This window comes from Globicephala melas, chromosome 11 (genome assembly GCF_963455315.2).
Source record: "Globicephala melas chromosome 11, mGloMel1.2, whole genome shotgun sequence".
NCBI classification, from domain to species: Eukaryota; Metazoa; Chordata; class Mammalia; order Artiodactyla; family Delphinidae; genus Globicephala; species Globicephala melas.
The window spans coordinates 65,671,847-65,693,534 of NC_083324.2; the positions used below are offsets into that span (position 1 = coordinate 65,671,847).

The following is a 21,688-nucleotide window of genomic DNA, read 5'->3' on the forward strand; positions in this document are numbered from 1 at the left end:
GGAAAAAAAAATTTTTTTTCCCTTGAGGATTGCTGGCCACCAATAGGGTGAGCTAAGCAAGAGATTCCTTATTTTGGGATTTTTTAGGTAGGATGGACTGAACTAATAGAAGTGTTTTTGTAGTCCTAGATGGAAGGTGATTTGGGACCCAGATTTTTTTTGAGATTTATGATTGGTAAAATTGTGGGGGGAAATTGGGAGCCCATCATCAGGTTGCCAGCCTTTTAGGACATTAAAAAAAAAATCTGACTATCATTTTCTGTCACCATTATGTTGTAAAAGAAAAGACATTTAATATCAGAAAAGAAGTAAAGATTTAATTTAGGTACCAAGAAAGCATTACACTAATATATACCATAATTTTCAATTCACATTTTAATATTTTTGAAATCAGGCTGTATCTTAAAATCATGTATATATTTAATATAATAGTGCTTTCCTGAAACGCTGTTATTATATTGATGTCTTAGGCAATGTCACGTGTCTTAGAACTGGGATAATAATTGTGTGTGTGTGTGCCCGCCCCCATGTGTTACATCATCTCCACTGTCCTCATTTTTGCTAAGAGTCGGTGAAAACTTTTGATGCTAATTGATACTGGTCCTTGAACCATCTTCTGACACAGTGATTTTGGATTGTCTCCAGAATTTTCAATGTTTGTTCTATTGCTACAGTACTGATCCATGGATCTGTCCCCTAAGACCTTCCGATCTTTTCTTACTGTACAAAAACTTAGCTCTTTCTTATAAAATGGCCTACTGTATTGAGTAATACATTTAAAAAATTTTAATTGCACTCCCTTGTACTGTTTAAAGACATTATTGCTAATAGTATATCTCTTGGATATTTCCTGGAAGTTTGCCATTAAGTAATCTTTAACAGCTTGTGTATCTCTTCCTATAGAGAGTTTTAGATAATAGCAAGCAGAAGAGCGCCCTGGACATTAGGGACCTCATATGTTGACTGGCTTTTTCTTAGGAGTCATGAGCTTTGCCTGGTCTGTTATGTACCTTGGATTGTTCCTAGCTTAAAGGTGTCATTAGAATGACCATAACTAGTTGAATCCATCAAAAGATAGAAGCACCTGTGTAGAAATTACAGAATTTGATCTACCCTGTTTTTAGGTAATAAAGTTGAAAGTTACAGCAGAATTAGGTAAGGTCTTAATTTGAACTTGGGGAACTCAGATTGTAAAATCAACCCCTATCTGGAGTTAATTGATTTAGAGGTCATCTCAAAGCAACTATTTAAACAGAAAAGGTGCTAGGTGTGCCTGTTACTGGCACAGAAAGGTCATATGTCCTGGCTCCAGATCTTGGGCTTGAAATCATATCTCCAAACCTGTGAAACTTACATAGAATTCATGAAGTAAATCAGACCTATAAGGAGAGGTAACACAGCTTAAGGGTAACATGCATTTGACTCGAGCCAGAAGCCTGGATTTTGAAGCCTGGCTCTACTATTTATTAGCTATGTGACTGTGGGAACTTAACCTGTTTCTTCCTCAGTTTCCTCATCTGTAAATAGGGGTAACAATAGTACCTACTTCATAAAAGTTTTTTTTTGAGTATTAAGTTAAATTATATAAAGTACTTAGAATAATATGTAGCACATGATATATGTTAAATCAGTGAAGTTTAAGTCCATCTGCACTTAAGATGGAATGTTTGTGGTGATTCGGCATATTGAAGAATCTCAACTGATTGATTTGGTTCCAGTGTAAAATGTGTTCTTGAGTAACTGGGTTTAGATTTGATTATTAGTTTAAGGATATAAGAAAACTGCATTTTGAAAGGGTGTTGCAATATTTAAGAACTTCTTGAGATATACTAGATTCAAAAGTTTACTTTTTTAGGATTTACTAAAGGTTTTTTGAGTACTTAAAGATTTGCTTGGGAGGCAATTAAAGTGCTAAAACAAAAGAACATATTAAGATGATAAGTATAGTTTAAAATGTTTGGCAATATCAAACTTAGGGTTGTGGTTTTAGGGGATTAAACTATATTTGTCTTATTTTATCTTTTAAACTGAGTAGTGAGTAAAAATGTTATTGTTATTTAAGTCTTTTTTTAATAGGTAATTTGATAAAGTTGTAAAGGAAACTGTTTAAAGGCCTTTAGGCGTTATAAATTGAATGTAAGGTCTTAAGTCTTAATTTAAATCCAAGTAACTGTAATATAGTCTCTTCTGGCACAAAAGCTGTTCTTGGGCATAAGTTATATTGACAAAAAGGTACTAAGGGCGGTAAGTTCGGAATGTCAAGTAGAGAAGAGGAAAATATATCCAAGCGGTTATAATCTTGTCACTGCTGTCCTTGTGCCTTTTTTTTTTTTTTTTTTTTTTTTTGCGGTACGCGGGTCTCTCACTGATGTGGCCTCTCCCGTTGCGGAGCACAGGCTCAGTGGCCATGGCTCACGGGCCTAGCCGCTCCGCGGCATGCGGGATCCTCCCGGACCGGGGCACGAACCCGTGTCCCCCGCATCGGCAGGTGGACTCTCAACCACTGCACCACCAGGGAAGCCCTGTCCTTGTGCTTTTATCTGCCAGCTTGCTAGCCTGGCCTCAGCAATTCATAGAGGAAAATGAAGGAGAAGGGATGTGGAATCAGAGGCGTTCCTGCCTTTCTGTGGAATTGGAATGCCCTCTTCTCTCCTTTATCTCTTCTCTTGTTACGGCTTTCTTCCAAGGTAGAAATGAGGAAGAGAAATGGTTCTGGCAACAGATATCTTCAAATGTTATGCCTTGCCCAACTTGTCTAGTTTTTTTGCCTTAAATTCTATTTCCTAGCCTATTAATGTAGTTTCACCAAGTTCCTGGGTATTTCCCTTTTCTCCCCATCCTTTGCACATTTTTCTGTTGGGTTAGTTTCATGCATTTTCGTAAGCCCTTGAATATTGTGATAATAACTCTTTGTAAAAGTCTGTTTCACATACAGTTTTTCAAGTATTTTTTTTCCTTTATAGGATTCCTTGCCATACAAAAGTTTAAAAAAAATTTTGTAGTTAGATTTGTCTTTCTCTTCTTTTTTAGCTTTTGGGTTTTTTGGTCTTGATTAAAAAGGCCTCCCTACTCTAAGTTTGTAATCTCCTAGAATATTCTTTAAAAAGAATATTGTTGTGATTCAGTCTCATTCATGAGATGAAAGGGTATACCAGATGAGTTGTTCCCAAACATAGCTAGCCCACAGGATCAGCTGAGTAGTTTGTTAAAAATTCACATTCTTGGGACTTCCCTGGCAGTCCACTGGTTAAGACTCCGTGCTTCCACTGCAGGGGCATGGGTTCGATCCCTGGTCGGGAAACTAAGATCCCACATGAAAAAAAAAAATTCACATTCTCAGATCCACCCTAGACCTACTAAATCAGAATCTCTGAGGAACAGGGCCAAAGAATGTTTTTAACAAGTTCTGCTAGGTGATTCTGATTATCAGCTAGACTTGAGAACCACTGGACAAAATAATCACTAAGGTCTCTTCTGATCCTGAAATATCACTTTTCTGTATTTTGTAACTCTTGTGTTTCACATTCTCAACAACTAGGATTGTAAGCTCTTTGAAAGTAGGCAGGACTGTGTCTTAGGTACTACCCTTCTTGCTGTCCACCCACAGAGATCCTTTCATGCCTAGACAATTCCAATAACCTCTTACTCTTCTAGTCCATCTGTGGTTGTATTTATCTTAAAGCAACATGTTGAACATGACACTTCTCTGTGTAAAAACTTTGGCTACAAGACAAAGTCCTAACTCTATTTTACTTTATAACTCAAGGCCTCCATAAGCTAGCTCCAGCTTGGTTTTCAACCTTATCTTCTAGGGCTGTTGTATACATCCATCTAAGTCGTGCGTTGTACAGCTCCTTAAATGATGGTGTGCATGGGGTTCCCTGAAGTCGTATGGTATGGTGATTCTGATTTCTCCCACCCTTCACTCTAACCTGGTTGCTCTCCCCACAGCCTGCACTCCTTCATATAGTATAAAGCCTGTTCACGCTTACTCTCCTGCTTATTATACACCATTCACCCTGTCTAAAATGCTCTTTCCTTTTTTCTCTATCAAAGTTCTACCTATTAACATCTAAGAGTGGAGTATTAAACAGCCATTAAAAAGAATGAGGAAGACTTCTAATCACTCCTATGGAGTGAATTTGAGATACATTGTTAAGTACAAATAGCAAAGTACAGAACTGGATACGGTATTCCATCTTTTGTATAAGAAAAAGAAGAATTAAGAATTTATATGTATATACACACATTATGCTTATTTCTATAAATAGAAACATGAAAGATAAACAAATTAATAAAACTAGTTATCTGTAGGGAATAGATAGGAAAATATTGGAGGGAAAGGGGAAGGGAGAGACACTTCTCTGAGCATTCCTTTTTTGTAACACTTTAACTTTTGAAGAATGTAAATGTTTTACATATTCAAAAATTAAATTTAAAAATAATGAAAAATAAGCTATAATTGAGTGTTTAAAAATGAACCTAAATTACAGGACATACAGAGAAAAAATAAAAATAAAATAACTTGACGTAGCACACTGACTACATCCCTAGTGGGGTATACTTTAAGGACAAAAAGAATTGACCCCCAAAAGACTTAAACTCAGTAGGTTTATTGTTAGTAATATTAATGTTATAATTTAAAAACTAGTTTATGAACCAAGATTTTCATTGTGAGAGAAAAGATATAGTACTAATATAAAGTAAAAAAAACCATAATATTGAATTTGAGTTGAAAATATCAATATAAACTCTTTTTTTTTTCTTTTTTTTAATCCCCAACTTTGCTTCTAGACCATTTCAGGAGACAATGACATCTCAATAGCTATGAAGACACCTAGTGCTCAGATCCTGATTTATAAATGCTTTTGTCCACTAAAAGGAACAAAGGCTCCAGGGAGGAATAGCTGATTCTAGGTCTGGGTCAGAGATGGTAAAAGGTGAGCTTAGACAAATCTTGTACAAAATAAAGTAGAATAGAATAAAATAAAATAAAATTCCTCTCATGCAAATAAAAAATAAAGCTGCTATGAACTTTCATTAAAAAAAGAGAAATCTTGTACAGGAAGTAGCCTTATCAGCCAGTAGAATTGGGGTTAAATGACACAGATGAAGGCTTGAAGGGAACCATATTAGCCATAACTGGGACTATTTATTTTATTTGGTTGTGCTGGGTCTATTTGGTTGTGGCAGGCGGGCTCCTTAGTTGTGGCATGTGGGCTCCTTAGTTTTGGCTCGCAGGCTCCTTAGTTGTGTCATGTGAGTTAGTTGCGGCATGCATGTGGGATCTAGTTCTCTGACCAGGGATCGAACCCAGGCCCCCTGCATTGGGAGCAAAGAGTCTTAACCACTGTGCCACCAGGGAAGTCCCACCTGGGACAATTTGAACCAAAAATTGGACAATTTGAAAAAAAATGATGGTAATGGATTGTTATAATACATTAGATTAAAACAGATCTTTGAGTTCATAATAATACTTAAAAGGAAGATAAAGGGAGAGTGAAGAAATAGTTCTACTTAACAGAAGAATGCTAGACAATAAATGTAGGAGGAATGATAAAATTAGAAAGTCATCATTTTGTAGTCCCAAATGTAATAATTGATTCAGGCAAGAATCATCAATAGATGCTAAAACCACTGGGTGAAAAGTTATTGGGAGATAGGGTATTAGATCTCTCTTTACAATGGATAGACCTATAGTCACCACTTTAGCCACATGATCAAACTTATCCCCTGTAGTGGGATAGCCTGGCATTATGTGCCTCTGATGTGATGGCATTTGGAAGACTCACCTGTCACCTATACATGTACATATTCTTGTTTAAGAAAATTAAATTTGTATCTAATCACGTGGAAACAATCAGATGGATGTTAGAACTGACCTAGACTTTAAATTTTTTTAAAAATTTATTTTTATTTTATTTTTTTATTGAAGTATAGTCTATTTACAATATTGTGTTAGTTTCAGGTGTACAGCAAAGTGATTCAGTTATGTTTTTTCAGATTATTTTCCATTACAGTTATTATAAGATACTGAATATAGTTCTGTGTTATATAGTGAATCCTTGTTGCTTATCTGTTTTATGTATAGTAGTTTGTATCTGTTAATCCCATACTCCTAATTTATCCTCCCCCCTTTCCCCTTTGATAGCCTTGTTTTCCATGTCTGTGAGTCTGTCTCTGTTTTGTATATAGGTTCATTTGTATTATTTTTCGAATTCCACATATAAGTGGTATTATAATATTTGTCTTTGGCTTACTTAGTATGATACTCTTTAGGTCTAACCATGTTGCTGCAAATGGCAATATTTCATTCTTTTTTATGGCTGAATAATATTCCATTGTGTGTGTGTAGATATCTACCAGTCATCTGTTGATGGGCCCTTGGGTAGTTTCCATGTCTTGGGTATTGTAAATAGTGCTGCTGTAAACATTTGGGTGCATGTATCTTTTTGAATTAGAGTTTTTGTCTTTTCTGAATATATGCCCAGGAGTGGATCATATGGTAGCTCTATTTTTAGCGTGGAACCTCCATACTGCATTCCATAGTAGCTGCACTAATTTACATTCCTACCAACAGTGTAGGAGGGTTCCTTTTCGGACCTAGGCTTTTTTAAAAAGTCAATTTCATGTAAAACAAAACAATCCCCCCCAAATTGCGGGGGGTGGTGGTGGTATAGAATATGCAAGATTAAAAAACTGAGAAAAACCAAATGTAAGGAATGAGCCTTGATTGAATTATGGATCCAAAAAAAAAGGTTCTGAAAGAAAATAGGAGGCCAGTTGTGTAAATTTGATTATGGGTTATATATTAGTATTATGGAATTGTTCATTTTCTTAGATGTGAAAACAGTACTGTTGTGTTTTTTAAGAGAATGTTCTCAGAATATGCTTGCTAAAGTAACTGGGTGAAGTGTTGTGATGTCTGTAACTTTAAAGTGATTCAGAAAAATGTGTGTGGTGGGAGAGCACAGGCTCACACACAAATGAGGCAGATAATCATTGGTAAGTCTGGCGGATATATAAGATTTTACTGATTGTAATGATTTTTTCCATTTTCCTGTAGATTTGAAAAGTTTCAAAATAAAAAGTTGAGGAGAAAATCTTATCTTTACTTCAGAGCCCAGCTCAGATTTTGTCTCATATGAAGACTTCCTTTTCCCAACCATACAATCTAGAGGTGATTTTCTCTAACTTTTATGTTTATCTTAAAACCTGAATGCCACATGAGAGCTACCTGAGAAGTTGACTTTTTTAAAAATTATAAATTCCCAGACCCCACTGTAGAGACAGGCCCGAGAATCTGGAACCACTGGTTTGAATCACTTATTCTGTATTTATTACATAAATTTGCTTATCTTTTTCACATATCCCCACCTAACCAGTCGGAGCTTAGGGCTAACCCTTGAAAATGTTGCTCATTGTGTCCCGCAGTGCTGGCACAAAGTGCCATGTGCCTTCCACACAGTAGGTGTTTGGAAAATATATGCTGACTGTATATGTTGACTGTTGATAATCTGAAGAGACTACCAGAAACTTCTCTATAATTTTGAGAGATTTAAAAAAAAGAAACCTAGCTGATAAAAGTGCTTTTAGTCAGTACAAAAGGTCCATTAGAAAACTGTACAGTTTTTAGTTCTAAAACTACAGGTTTGGTTTACAGAAATAACATGTTTGTTATCAGCAAATGTTTGGAATTAAGACTTAACAGTGGTGGGTTTCCCTGGTGGCGCAGTGGTTGAGAGTCCGCCTGCCGATGCAGGGGACACGGGTTCGTGCCCCGGTCTGGGAAGATCCCACATACCGCGGAGCAGCTGGGCCCGTGAGCCATGGCCAGTGAGGCTGCGTGTCCGGAGCCTGTGCTCCACAACGGGAGAGCCCACAACAGTGAGGGGCCCGCGTACTGCAAAAAAAAAAAAAAAAAAAAAAAGAGAGCTGTCTGTCAGTCCTCTAGTTAGGAGAGAGTTCTAAATCATGCATATTCCTGTCTTCCAGGATTTCTCCCTGATCAAGCAGACAGTTCAGGATACACAGTCCAAGGATGAATGTTCACCGTGGCACTGAGAGCGACAGGTTACTGTGGCAGGAGGCCAGCTGCCTGATGGATGAAGCCTCAGCTGCAGCCCAAGAAAGAGAAGCAAATAGCCCGGCTTCTTCTGGTCTTCAAAATCTTACTTATCCTCTAGGTCCCAGGAATGATGGTACGATGATTAGATCTTGACTTAATGTGGAGGGCTTTCTGACACCTCAGCACCTATTCTGCCCAGAAGGCATAAATGTTCTTAATAAATAAAATATCCAGTTAATTAGCTTCGCTTATATACCACAGTTATATAAATCTATCACAAAAAACCTCCACTTATTTAATCAGTTTAGTACATCTAACTTGGTAATGGTATAAGAAAAATAGTCTCAGGCTTGGAGTCAGAAGACAGATTCACATTCTAGCTCTGCTGCTTATCAGCTGTAACCATGGATGAGATCCTTAATCTTTCTGAGCCCTGCTTTCTTAATCTAGAAAACAAGGTTGTTAATAATTCTTCTTACCTCACAAGGCTAGAAGACTGTTGAGTTAATGGATGTGAAGGCTCTTGGTAAATTGTCAGGTTCTTTTTAACTTTTATGGAAAACAATAGCAACAATAATAATAGCAATTACCATTTATTGAACACTCACTGTGCTAGAAACTTTACTGTTTTTAGATCAAGGGAGGCAAACTGTGGTCAAATCTGAACCACTGCCTGTTTTTGTAAATAAAATTTTGAAACACAGCCATCATGCCCATTTGTTTACATACTGTCTATATGGCTGCTTTCCTTCTATAGTGGCAGAGACTGTGACCCACAAAGCTCAAAATATTTACTTTTTAGCCCTTCACAGAAAGTTTGCTGATCCCTGCTTAGATTAATCCTCCTGTTACAGATGAGGAAACTGAAGCTTCAAAAGCTTAGGCATAACTTGCTCAGGTTCACACTGCCGGGAGGTAGGGGACTGGGTGGGATTTAAACCTGTCTTTCTGGCCACCGTTCACTGTTATTTTATATATATCAACGGACAAAAAAGCAGTGTGACTGCCACCCTAGAGTGCCCCATTACGGAGAATTTATGCAATGAGTCTCTTTTCCTACTCACCCATTTAAGCAGGGTGGAATCTGAGGCATCCTTCAGGAATCAACCCAATTTAATTGCGTCATAGCTGGGGGAAAATCAAGTGCTCTAAAGAGCTGAATAAGTTAGGTGCCTACTTTCATTTTTAAGAATAGCACTTCGAGTGTTGAAAGCCTGTCTTGGTGATTAAAGCGTTTCTTGCTACAAGCTTGCCCATGGATTGTGTGGAAACTTAGCTCTTTGTAAGTTGAAAATTTATCAGAAGCTCTAGGATATGATCCCTAAACAGGATTTTGGTCTAGATTTTGGTTTCCTTTTCTCTAGAAGCAAATGGGGAAAAAATTGAGTGTACTCTAGCTAACAATGAATTATTGTATACAAACTTAAAATACATGAAGGGTGGGAGTGAGACATTAAGTTGTATCTATAACATTTTCTTTCTTTCCAATGTAGGAAAATGTTAGCTAGCCAAATGTAGGTGATGTATACATATTGTATTAACTCTGCTTTGGTATATTTGAAATTTTTCATTAAATAAAAAAAACATTTTAATATTTCAGGAGAACTCCCTATTTAAAAGAATCTTCTAAAAAAAAAAGTACAGCTATATAATAAAAGCAGCAAACATCAACTAAAAAAAAAGAATCTTCTGGTAATCCTTTTGAAAATACTTTCCCCTGATTCTCTTCTATATACATCCAGATTTCATATATTTAGTTTTGAGCCTGTTTACATGATGTGGTATTAATACATTTTTAAGTGCTCTCACATACTTTATTTCAGTTGATAGTCAAACCAATCCTGTGAGGTAGGTGGAGTGAACATTATTTTCATTTTACAGATGATTAATCAGGTTTAGAAAAATCAAATAAATTACTTAAAGAAAATGGCTCTTTGGTGATACTAGGACAAAAACTCAGGTTCCATGAATGAATTCTAATCCAAGACCATCTGCACTGGAACTTTTCTGTTGAGAGCAAGACCTGCCTGTTCAAAAAACGGTGTTGGTAATGTTAGGATTCTCCTATGTGTAGTGAAAATGCATTTTTCAGTGAATTTCTAGGAAAAGTGACAATTAGAGACTATCACTATCCTTTCTGGAAAATAACATTTAGAAATGTTTTTTAAGAATGTGGAAAACAAATAGTTTTGGCTAACAGAGTTATCAAGTTCCTTAAATAAAACACAGGAAATATGAGTGTTATTTAGAGATAGAAGTGAAAGCGGAAATAAAAAAGCGATGCCTCTGTGAAACAAGACTAGGGAAGGTTAAGCAGTATGGCAGAGGATTGCTTGTTTTCCACAGAAATGCTTCTCTAGTGTTTAATTATTTTTAACCATGTGTGTAGTTTACTTTAAAATTGTTTAATCGTTCTATTTTAAAGTGTAGGCATTACTGCCTTGATTCTCTCCTCCCCAGCGTGCACACACACACACACACACACACACACACACACACACAGAAGAAAAAGTTCAGGGGGATCCAGTATGAGTCTCTAGTTTGTGTTTTTTCTTTACGTGTTTTAGGCAAGAGTTTTTGCGTAAGGATACTTAAAGTTTGGGTTTTTTTGTTTGTGTAATGGTTTTTGTTCTTGTTTTCTTTAAAGAGGACAAGGTTTATTTTTCCCCAGGGCTTTTTGCTGTCAAGTTATTTTGGTTTGTTTGTATGATCTTTTAGACCTTCCACTTGACTCTGCCTCTCAGCCAGCAAATCTTCAGTTCCCTCACATGATGCCACTTCCTGAAGACATCAAAGGCTCTTGCTTCCAAAGTGGGAATAAACGGAACCATGAACCCTTCATCGCTCCAGAACGATTTGGAAACAGCACTGTGGGCTTTGGCAGTAACGTTCATTCTCAGGCACCAGAGAAAGTGACACTTCTCGTAGATGGCACACGTTTTGTTGTCAATCCACAAATTTTCACTGTTCATCCGGATACCATGTTGGGAAGGTAATTGATAATAATTTCCTTCCACATTCACTCTGTCCTCTGTGAATAGAAATACTTGCTATTTGCCTTGCATTAGATTTGAGCATAAAAACATTTCATTGCTTATTTTTCTACCTTCATACTTTTGCGAGACAGAGGACATAAAAACCTTATATGTGGTGGTGATTTTGGGGGGTGGGTACTTTCATTTACAAAGGCAGTATAGTGAAATAAGCCCCCCTACAAAAGGGAGTGCAAAAGGTCCAAATGGTGTCAATTTCTAATGCCTCCACTACTATTCAAGTTTTCTGAAACTGGATCCTTGTATCTGGCTGTTTTGTTTGATGATTGCTCTCTTTATTCTTCGTGTTCCTTCCTCTGTGTTGCTTCATTCAGACTATAGTCTTACCCTCCCCTCACCATCTCCTGCCTCCAGCTTTTTAGGGTTAGAGTTTAGGAATGGAAGGAGTCTACTGACGAGGAGCGCTGTCCAGGAAGTACTTTTAGAGCCTGGGCTGGGAGTTAGGAGATCTCTTTCTGGCCAACTGTAGACTTTAACATGAAGAGCAGATTGGGGTAAGAGTAAAATAATTTGAGTGTATCCACACACAAACATTTGGCTTTTGAGGATTTCATCTAGTACTTGAAAGTGGATCTAACCTCACTCTGACTTTGGACTAATTTGAACTGAATTAGAAATCAGAATGGACCACACTAACTTGCTGAATTTTAGGCTAAGTGGAATCTAGCTGTTCAAATATGTGTGTACTTAAATATATACATACAAATTCATGATGAACCATTTTTAACCAGAGCCAAACGTATATATTTCTTAAACATCTGAATTAAGATAGAACATTAAAACATTTTCTAAATTGGCCCTATATCAGACTTGACTTCATGTCCTCAGTCTTGGTATCGCCACCATTTCCCCCCAGGCCCTTCCAGAAAGGCATTCCTCAGGGTAGGCTGTCTGTCTGAAGTAGGTTGCCTCCAAAAGTAGCGCTCAAGAAAAGAAAAGCAAGCATTTTCTGGGTAATAGACCCCTTTATCTACATGGTTCATCAGCTGAGTCAGCCGAGGTCATGAATTCTGAGTTTCTTAGGTTTGTTCTGTCCTGTGGCTACGTAGAGTATTCATAAGCCTAGCCAGTGAGCTTACAGATGTGGGCCACTGGTCACAAGGGGGACAAACTAAGAAGCTGAGAGTGGATTAATGCAGATCCGTGCCACTACTGGATGAATGACTCTAAGGGGGGATTATATTTATGGCATGTTCACTATTTTGATTCATAGCTGTCTCAGCTACATTTCAACCGGAACATTCCAGAAAAATGTCAGCATCCTTTGAAGACTACTTTTATCTAAATGGATTTCTTATGTATGGTGTAGTGATTTGGAAAGCATGTGAGTCTTTTTCAGACCTTGGAAAACAGCCAGTTCAGGGTGGAGGATAACAGTTTCGAACAGTTGGACAGCAGGGCTTCCCAACAGGTTAAGGAAGGAAAAGGCAGTGAGTCCCCAGTGGGCCAGCTGAAGATACCAGCACCTGCCTGTCCTGGCTTCTCCTTCCACAGCTCCTACACAGATGTGCAGCAGGAGTAGTAGAAGTCATGGGGCCAGTTTTACTGGAGGGGATCTGAGAGAGAGAGGAAGGATGGGAAAAGATGAATATAAAAGCAAGACTTCCTCCCTGTGCCCTCATGAGCTCTGAATTCATGCCCAGAGCAGGCCTGCCTCTCTGAAATATGTCAAATTGCTGATGATCCTAATACCTACCCTCCTTTTCTACTTGACCTGAAATTCCCGTCATTAGTTACTCCTTGGATTGAAGAACGGCATTTTCCCCAGAGTTACGCCATTAAAATCTACCAGGAAAGGGAAAGCAGTAACATCTGCACCTACTAATACAGATTCATCTATCAGATTAGATATTGAAAAGCATAACTCAGAAATATCAAGGATGGTGTGCTGGATAGGTACATGCTGATGGGTGAGAAGGAGGAGACTCTGTCTTCCTGAGCTGCCGGTGCGTGGGCAGGTTCCTGGGCGCTGCGGAGGGCGTGAGAGGCGACTGTCACACCCTCCAGACACTTTCCAAGGGCCACCTCTGCAGGTGCTGTTCTACTTTCTTTGCTGTCGCAGAAGCTCGCTACGGTGGACTGTGAGGGCTTGCTGCTTTGTTCCTCTTGCACTCAAACACTGAAAGCAATTGCTGCCCTCTTTTCCTATCTGAAGGGAGTTTCCTAAGACTTGAGTGTGTCGTATAGGGGTTGAGTCCTAGTGCTGTGTTTTTAACTTACACTGAAAGAGTGGAACAGAGTCTTCCAGAATGAGGTGAAGAAGGGAGAAGTCTCATCTGTGAAGAATCCTGCTGCAGTGGGTAACATTGTTGCCTGGGTATTTTTCAGGATGTTTGGACCAGGAAGAGAGTACAACTTCACACGGCCCAATGAGAAGGGCGAGTATGAGATTGCCGAAGGAATCAGTGCAACTGTATTTCGAACGGTGCTGGTGTGTAGTGGCCTTGTTACATCATCTTCCCTGGGGGCGTGCATGGTCAGACGCCTTGAGAGTTCCATCAGACTGTGTTCTGACTTTAGGGTTTCTCATTTCTAGTTATTGCCTTTCCCACTTTATTTTCTGTTTCTATAATTCTTAAGTCCTTGCTTGTGTGAGCTCAGTCAGGTATCAAGTTGTGATTAAACATGTCAAGATGGCCAGGAGCCACTTTGCTATCTAATGAATCACCAACTTGGTGATAGTTCTAGTAACCCATCACTTTAATAGAACCAGGAATGAGTAGGGGGTTGAAGAGGAAATTTTTCATGTTGTTCTTTGCCTACATTTCTTCTTCCTAATTTATTTATAGGATTATTACAAAACTGGTATCATCAATTGTCCTGATGGCATCTCTATCCCAGACCTTAGAGATACGTGCGATTATCTCTGCATTAACTTTGACTTCAACACTATCCGATGTCAAGATCTGAGTAAGTGCAGGAGAAGCTGCCAGCTGCGTTTGAGCAGCTGAACTTTGAGTGTGCTTGGAATTGACATTTTTTATTACTAAACAGAAAGCGTTTCAAGTGTGGGTTGAAAATCATCTGTAGAGGCAGAGACGTGGTACTAACCATTCCCTGTCTTGTTTCAAAGCTCTGTGAGAAGTGGAGTAAACAAGAGAACATGTAGTGGGTTCTAAGTCTAGCTTGACCCCGTGAGTCACCAAGCTAATTGCTTCCCCTCTTGGGACCTTGGTGTCCCAACTCTTTAACAAATAAGGATACTGATCCTCAGATATGAGGGAAGGTTCACTAATAAAGTCACACAACATAAATCGGCTGGGTTCTTCTTACAGTTTATCATTATTATTAACTTAGTGTTTAAGTGCTTTATATATGTAAACTTGCATAAGTTTCACAATTGACCCGTGAAAGATAGGTGATAATCTCACTTACCAAATGAGAAGATGGAGAAATTAGCTTGTTCAAAGCTCTAAACATTAAAGCTGGGATTAGAACTGATTGTCTGAATATAAACTCCATGCACTTATCATTACCTAGGCTTCCTGAAATGATTTTAAAATTCTTTGAAGTTCATGGTACATTTCCCTGCATATTCCATGAAGTTCTCTAGATGTGTGGTGTCTCTACTGAGTCTAGTACACACTTAGAGCAAGTCCCTTGGTGTCGCCAAACTTGGTATCATTCCTCTTCTGTGGTACTCTATGAAGTTGCGGTCCAGAGCATCTTCAGAAGAGGTACTATAAAGAGTCATCCCCAAATGATGGTTGTCTCTTGTAGAATTAATGTTTATGTTCTGACATTGCATGTCAAGAAAACCACAGTTGATCAGAATGCTCAGGGTTTATTAAACAGGAGGAGATTGGTAGAATGTGAAAAGTATCTAACATAATAGCCTTGGAGTAGGAGACATACCCTGCCTTTAAATGGGCCACTTCTCTGGACCTTATCAATGATAACAGCTGTTACCTCATAGTCTTTTCACTCCAGTAATTACCTGCATTTGAGCAGAGAGGATGTTCACTTGCCTTTTGTCTCCCAGGTGCTTTACTGCATGAACTGTCTAACGACGGCGCTCACAAGCAGTTTGATCACTACCTCGAAGAGCTGATCCTGCCCATCATGGTGGGCTGTGCCAAGAAAGGGGAGCGAGAATGCCACATCGTCGTGCTGACGGACGAGGATTCTGTGGACTGGGACGAAGACCACCCCCCACCCATGGGGGAGGAGTATTCCCAAAGTAGGAGCCCCTTGCATGATGTACCTGTTTCCAGCAAGAAATGTGCTGCCCAGAGTGGCAGCTAAATCCTAGAACCAGTGTGACTGTCGCTGTTGAGCTGGTGATGAGCACACTCACCTGGATGAGGGTCTTTCCTGCTGGGGAGCACAGGGAACATCGTTATACTTCCCATGCCTACCGCTGGTGTCTGGTACTGTGTCAGTACTGCGGCAGCACATTAAGTGGTGGTGTCATTCTTCTCTCCATTTGTTTCCTTTAAATCCTTTTGAATTGGTAGTAATTCAAAATTCAGAAAATACAAAAGGAAAAGTCTTACTCCCACCCCACCTCATCTACCCAGTTTTCCTCCTCAGTTTCTTTTATATTCTTTCAGATTTATTCAGTGCACATACACAAGCAATTGCATGTTCTTTTCCTAAATGATACCATATTGTAGAGACTGTTCTATATCATGTCTTACATTAAAAGCTTCCACAATCTTTTTTATGGCTGAATAGTATTCCATTGCATGATTGTGCTATAATTGATTTAACCAGCCCTTTTGATGACCATTTAAGCTCTAAATTATAAATAATGCTGCAGTGAATATCTTTTTAAACAAAGTCTTTCACACATGTGTATCTCTACAGAATAATATTCCTAGAAATGAAATTTCTGTATCAAAAGCTTTGTGCTTTTATGATTTTGATAAAATTTGCCAAATTCTCTTTCATAAAGGTTGAGCCAGTTTATACTCACAAGACAATATATGATGGGTTTGTTTCCCATATGCTCACCAAGACAGAGTTTCACTGAACTTTTATCCTTGCCACTCTGATACGTGAAAAACAGCATCTCACTTGAGTTTTAATTTGCATTTCTCACTTCATGAATGAGACTGAACATCTTTTTAAGAGTCATTTTCATTTCCTTTTCTGTTAACTGTAATCATGCCTTTTGCCCATTACAAAATTGGATTGTTAGTCTTTTCCTTAATGATTTGTAAAATCTATTTGTGACCACTGTCTTTATAGACAAGGAAATTAGCCCTTTGTAATATGAGTTGCAAATATTTTTCCCAGTTGGTTGTCTTCTTAGTTTTGTTTGGTGTTTTTGGATAAGCAGAGATTTTTTTTTATGTAATCAAGTGTATCAGTTTTTCTTTTATGACTTCTAGGTTTTATGTCATATCCAGAAAGGTCTTTCCTACCCTGAGACTATAAAAATTTCTTGTATGGTTTCTTTCTTAAGGTTGATTTATTATTTAACATTTAATCTGTGATCCATATGGATTTTTTGGCATCAGGGCTCAGGTCATTAGTCTGAATATGTTAGCTCATCTCCTTCCTCTTACAGAGATGTTCACTCCATGACTAACCCCAGATTTTTTTCCCCCCAGTTCTTTATAGCTCTAAGCTCTATAGATTTTTCAAATATATTGAGAATCGGGATGTCGCTAAAACAGTGTTAAAGGAACGGGGCCTGAAAAACATTCGCATTGGAATTGAAGGTAAGAACATCCCAATCAATATTCAGCTTGCATGGCTCATGGAGTAGGTTGGATCTGTGGCCACAGCTTTTGTCCTTAAAACCTGGGTTCCAAGGGCCTAGAGAATAGACACACATGGAAACTACATTCCTACCCAAGTTTGAAGATTCCTATTTTTGTTTTAGTTTGCCCTTACATTTCCTTGTCATTTTATTTCCAGTTGAAAATGCTTTAAAGCAGCTGTAGGAATAAGTTCCAGTTTACTGTCTCAGGATAAAGAGCAGTGAGGACTAGGCACTGGGCGGGTAAATGTAGCAGAGCTCGTGGGCTCACCAAGTGGGAGGGCCAGCCATTTAGCCAACAATCTTGATGAGGATCTTTCTGCGATCTGGAAGGGTCCTTCTGAAAACTATAACTTGGAGACTCATTTTATTCCACTACCACCTTTGGGGAGTGTCTGGATATATTGACAAAACTGCTTTAAATGATTTGAGCAATGGCTCCCAGCCTGTGGTCTCCGTGGAAGGGTATTGGAGACTGATTCCCGGAGAGTGCTGAAGCCATTCTGGTCTCCCCTCCATGGGTCTTTGACTCTTGTGTTTTGCTACTCTAGCTGTCTTAATATTGCTCACAGAACCTGTCGTATCCAGCTTAAGTTGGAACTTAACGTTGGAAGAGATTTTTGAGATCATGTATTAAACCTCTTTCTACTGTGTCCTCCTTTGTCTCTTTGGAAACCACAGGGACAGAGTGACAGGGATCACTCCATTTCCCACAGCAGCCCATCAAACTGTCCTACCACGAGAATATTCTTCCACATATATAATAGATAACCTCCTCCCTCTTCTGTCGTCCTTCTAGTTCTAGCCTGTGAAGATAATATACTCTGCATAAGATTTCTCCCATATCCCTGTAACTGACTTTCAGATATTTTAGGCAGCATCCCAGTTTTTTCTTTAGGCTTAAACATTTTGCATTTCCTTAACTACTTCTCATACAGGTTGCCCTCTAAGCAATAGAATTAGAGGACTAGAGTAACCATGCCCCAGTAGGATTTTTGTTCTATAGTATTGAAGCCAGTAAAATAAAGACTTCTGAAATTAGTAGGAGGCTTCTCCCCCTTCCATTAGAAGGGATAAAATTTTTGTTACTTCCCTTCTAAGGACAAGACCTACTAACCTGAGCAGGAGAGAAGCAAGCATGTAGGTGGCTGGGCCTCAGAGAACGTGGTCACTTCCCTGTAGTTTTCACATAGTCTTGGGATTTGGGAGGAAATTCATGTGGTTAGGAAGAAGGAAGTATGGAAACCAGAGTGAGCAATTTGCTGGGGTCATGATGGCTTTTTTCCCATTTCAGGTTATCCTACCTGTAAAGAAAAAATTAAGAGGAGACCTGGTGGCCGGTCTGAAGTGATCTATAATTACGTGCAGCGCCCCTTTATCCAGATGTCATGGGAAAAAGAAGAAGGAAAGAGTCGCCATGTGGATTTCCAGTGTGTTCGAAGCAAATCCCTCACTAACCTGGTAGCTGCTGGAGAAGATGTCTTGGAGGACCAAGAGATATTAATGCACCACCCACCTCAAGTGGATGAACTTGACCGGCTAAACGCCCCACTTTCTCAGATGGCTTCTAACGACTTTCAGGATTAGGGGCAGCTGTGGGCCCCTCTGCCGGCCTTTTCTCTGACTGGGATGCCCATAGCCAATCCTCCCCATGGTTTGTCTCACACTAAGTAGGAGACATGCTTCTCCCCCCTCCTTTCCTTTTCTACCATAATTAATGTGTGTCCTTTTCAGTAAGTCTGTGCCTCCGGCAGGAGATTAAAAAGGACTCACTGGTAATTAAGCTACCAGCTTTGCAGCAGCCCTGGTAACTTGAAAATTTTGGGTCTGGTGCTGTTCACTGAGTCTTTGCATAACTGCAAAAGCAGGAAAGGAGGTCAAGACTCCTGTTGCCTCATATTCAGCAAAGCAGTTCTCATCCTTTACACTCTGTTCTTGGCTTTTGTTTATTTGGTTTTATACTAGGCAAATTACTTAGCAGCAAAGGGACCAAACTTAGAAGGAGACAATCTCTGTCTTCTACAAGCAGGCACTAATTGGATGCCCATTAGAGGTTAGTGGAGATAGCATCCTGGTGGCCTCTGTGCCCAGGTTGCATCTGGGAAGAAATAGGCTCTCATTCAAAATGTCCAAAGGAAATTCTTAGGAGCTTCAGTTCAGTTTTTTTTTATTATTATTGCAATGAACAATCCAAAACCTCACAGATTCTTTGACAGGAAGGATAATGTATGACAATGTTTATGAAACCTTTTTAGCTTCAAGGTTTTTGACCCTAAACAAATTGATTATTCATTTGGAGTGAAATTCACACTTTCATTATCCTGGCTTGGAATCTGGTGTGAAGCCATAGGTCTTCACCCTAGGCCAGCATGCTGTAGGTGTGGCTAGGAGACCTCAGAAATGGCTTAAAAGGCTTTCAAGATGAAGGCAATGATTTCTCAGAAGTGCTCAGTTTCTCAGTAGAAAGACTAGTAAGAGCTCGGTGGGTAGGGCTGGGGGTGAATCTGGGTGGGAAAACGTCACCTGCCTAGACTTTGTCTCAGTGCAGGGATTTTCGTTGTATATTCTTTTCATACTATGGAATATTTTTAGGTATCAGGATATTTTAATTTTTGAAATAGCCTATCAGCTGCTCACACTGGGTAAAAAAACCATACTAATGTCATCTCCAAAGGAAGAATGAGTTGAAGGGAAATTAGGCCTAGTCATTTTGATTGATCTGTCAGCTCTGGGTTAACAGTACATGGTGTGTGACAACCCAGATCACTCCTCTGGGTACTGTAACCACCTCCCCTGATGTCTCCATGGCTGTTAACAGTAGAGCTAAATTTAGATTCTAGAGTCAGATGTGTCTTGAGATCTTTCCCATTTTATGGTAGAGGTTGGCCTTCCAATCACCTACCCTGAGCATATACAAAGAGACACATAGTTTCCTTCAAGTTCTCTAAGAACAGGACTGGTTTTCTTAAATTCCATTTCCACAAGATACTATAGGGCAAACTACTTGATGCCATTTTATGACCTCCCTAGTCAGAATTCTCCAAAGGTGAAGTCAGATTGGGTGTTGACAGCTACTCTTTCCAGGCTTGAAGAACAAGAGTGTGTGACCAGGGCCAGTGTCACAGGGGACATCAATGCTGTGTTCCTTATTCAGAAAAATCAGTAGTAAGGGGTTAAACCGAGCCATCCCCCAGCTACAGTTATTCTGATTATCATTGGCATCCATTTGTAAGGCTGATGGCCAGGGTTAATGTTTAGGGTTAACGTTATTTTTGTAGCCAGGGGTAGTTTTATTCCTGTGAAAAGAATTGGCTGTTTGAGGTCAGGTTTGGCTTTGACCTTACTGGTACTACATTCATACCCACGACCAGCCAGGATAATTGTTTAATGGTGCTTCCTTTACGCTTTGTGGTTGACTTCCATGCTATCACAAAGGAAATTTAACTTTTGTGTAGACTATAATAAGTATGTATAATTTCTGTTTTATAGCTTAATATAACATTTAAGGGTAGACATGTCTCAGCTAACACTCTAAAACTTATTAGTCATTGCTTAGGTAAAAAGCTAGGTATGAAAGTGTGGCATGTACTTAACACTTTGTTCTACGTAAATGATTAATTTCCTCCGGCTTTCAAAAACCAGGTCTTTTTTTCCCCCAAAATTGGGTTAACGTGCTTTCAGCCCCAACCCTTAGGGTTCGAGTGAGCTGGAGATCTGTGGAGGTAAATCTGCCAGTGTTGCCAGGTGGTGGTGACGGAGGGAAAAGCTGGGCCCACAGGTTCCCTCTGGCGGAGAGGACATTTCTTCTGTACCCCACGCCCTTCCAGCCTGGAGCGCAGCATCACTGTAATTAGGTGGCTCCTTTCAGCCACAGCAGCTCTGTTCCCAGGGCCAGGACATCCCGTGGCGACAGGACCTCGCAGTTCTCGCAGGAACAAGAGCTGGGTTGCAGTCATTCCCTTCAGAGTCAGTTACTGGCCAGCTGGGCAACAGGTATTTCTAATTAAAAAGGTGAAACTCAGGTTTGGTGGTTTTTTCCTAAGTGCCTAAATAAGTAAGCCAGGCTGTTTATACAGAAACATTTTCGTAAGAAAATGTTTTTACCCAGACTGTCTTATTCAGAGGTATCTATCTCAGCAGGCCAAGATAAACCTGAATTTGAGGTTTAGGATCTGAGTTTGTGTCTGCATCAAATCATGTATTGTTGATTAGGAAACATTTGCCATTAAGGAATTGGGAGCAGGCAAGGAGACAGTGTTAAAATGTGTCTGATGAGATTACTTAATGGTTTCTCCAAAGTGGAGAAAAGGTATTAAAAGAATGACAGTAAAAAAAAGGTAAGGAAGCTAGAAAGTAGCTGGATTTATTGCATGATATGCAGTAGCCAGTATTAATAACTAAATTCTGTGTGATACCTAAGGTATACAGGTCTATGAAAATACTGTGGCATAAGCCCAGAAAGGATGGATAGTGTTCCAGCAGGTCCTTCTGTTAAGTAAAAACAATCAGAGCAGAGGCTTTAATGTCAAAGAGTGATGGGAGCCTTTATCGAGTAATAGTCAATAGAAAGTTAAGAATCAGTGATTTATTCAATGCCACTTCTTGCCATCATTTTGAAATGGTTAAACTGGGCATAGTTCAGAAAGCAAACCTGATACCTTTATGGGAGATGGAGCCACATCCGTGCTCTGGGTGGGATCACCTCTGCAAGAGAACATTACATTTTCTCTCAAAGGCAAAATGCTTGTAGGTTTTGCCTCTTTACTTTGTATTTAAAGTTGCACTTGTTCACCTACCAGTGTTTACGAAATCCTATATTTGGGATGCTTTTTCTATAATAAAATGTTATCATTTGTG

General features: G+C 39.2%; 1 protein-coding gene across 8 annotated transcripts in view; it reads left to right on the forward strand.

Moving 5' to 3' along the window:
* Window positions 1-21,688, forward strand: part of KCTD20 (potassium channel tetramerization domain containing 20) — a 125,943-nt gene extending 104,255 nt beyond the window's left edge. For 7 of the 8 annotated variants that reach the window (XM_060307748.2, XM_060307751.2, XM_060307749.2 and 4 more), the window contains 7 exons: window positions 7,996-8,201; window positions 10,787-11,060; window positions 13,450-13,552; window positions 13,911-14,031; window positions 15,104-15,301; window positions 16,680-16,790; window positions 18,126-21,688. In XM_060307748.2, the coding sequence (XP_060163731.1) occupies window positions 8,042-8,201; window positions 10,787-11,060; window positions 13,450-13,552; window positions 13,911-14,031; window positions 15,104-15,301; window positions 16,680-16,790; window positions 18,126-18,418 (1,260 nt within the window). In that variant the 5' untranslated portion in view covers window positions 7,996-8,041 and the 3' untranslated portion in view covers window positions 18,419-21,688. Of the gene's footprint in view, window positions 1-7,066; window positions 7,181-7,995; window positions 8,202-10,786; window positions 11,061-13,449; window positions 13,553-13,910; window positions 14,032-15,103; window positions 15,302-16,679; window positions 16,791-18,125 lie in introns of all 8 variants that reach the window. The other variant, XM_030870914.2, reaches the window with a different exon arrangement.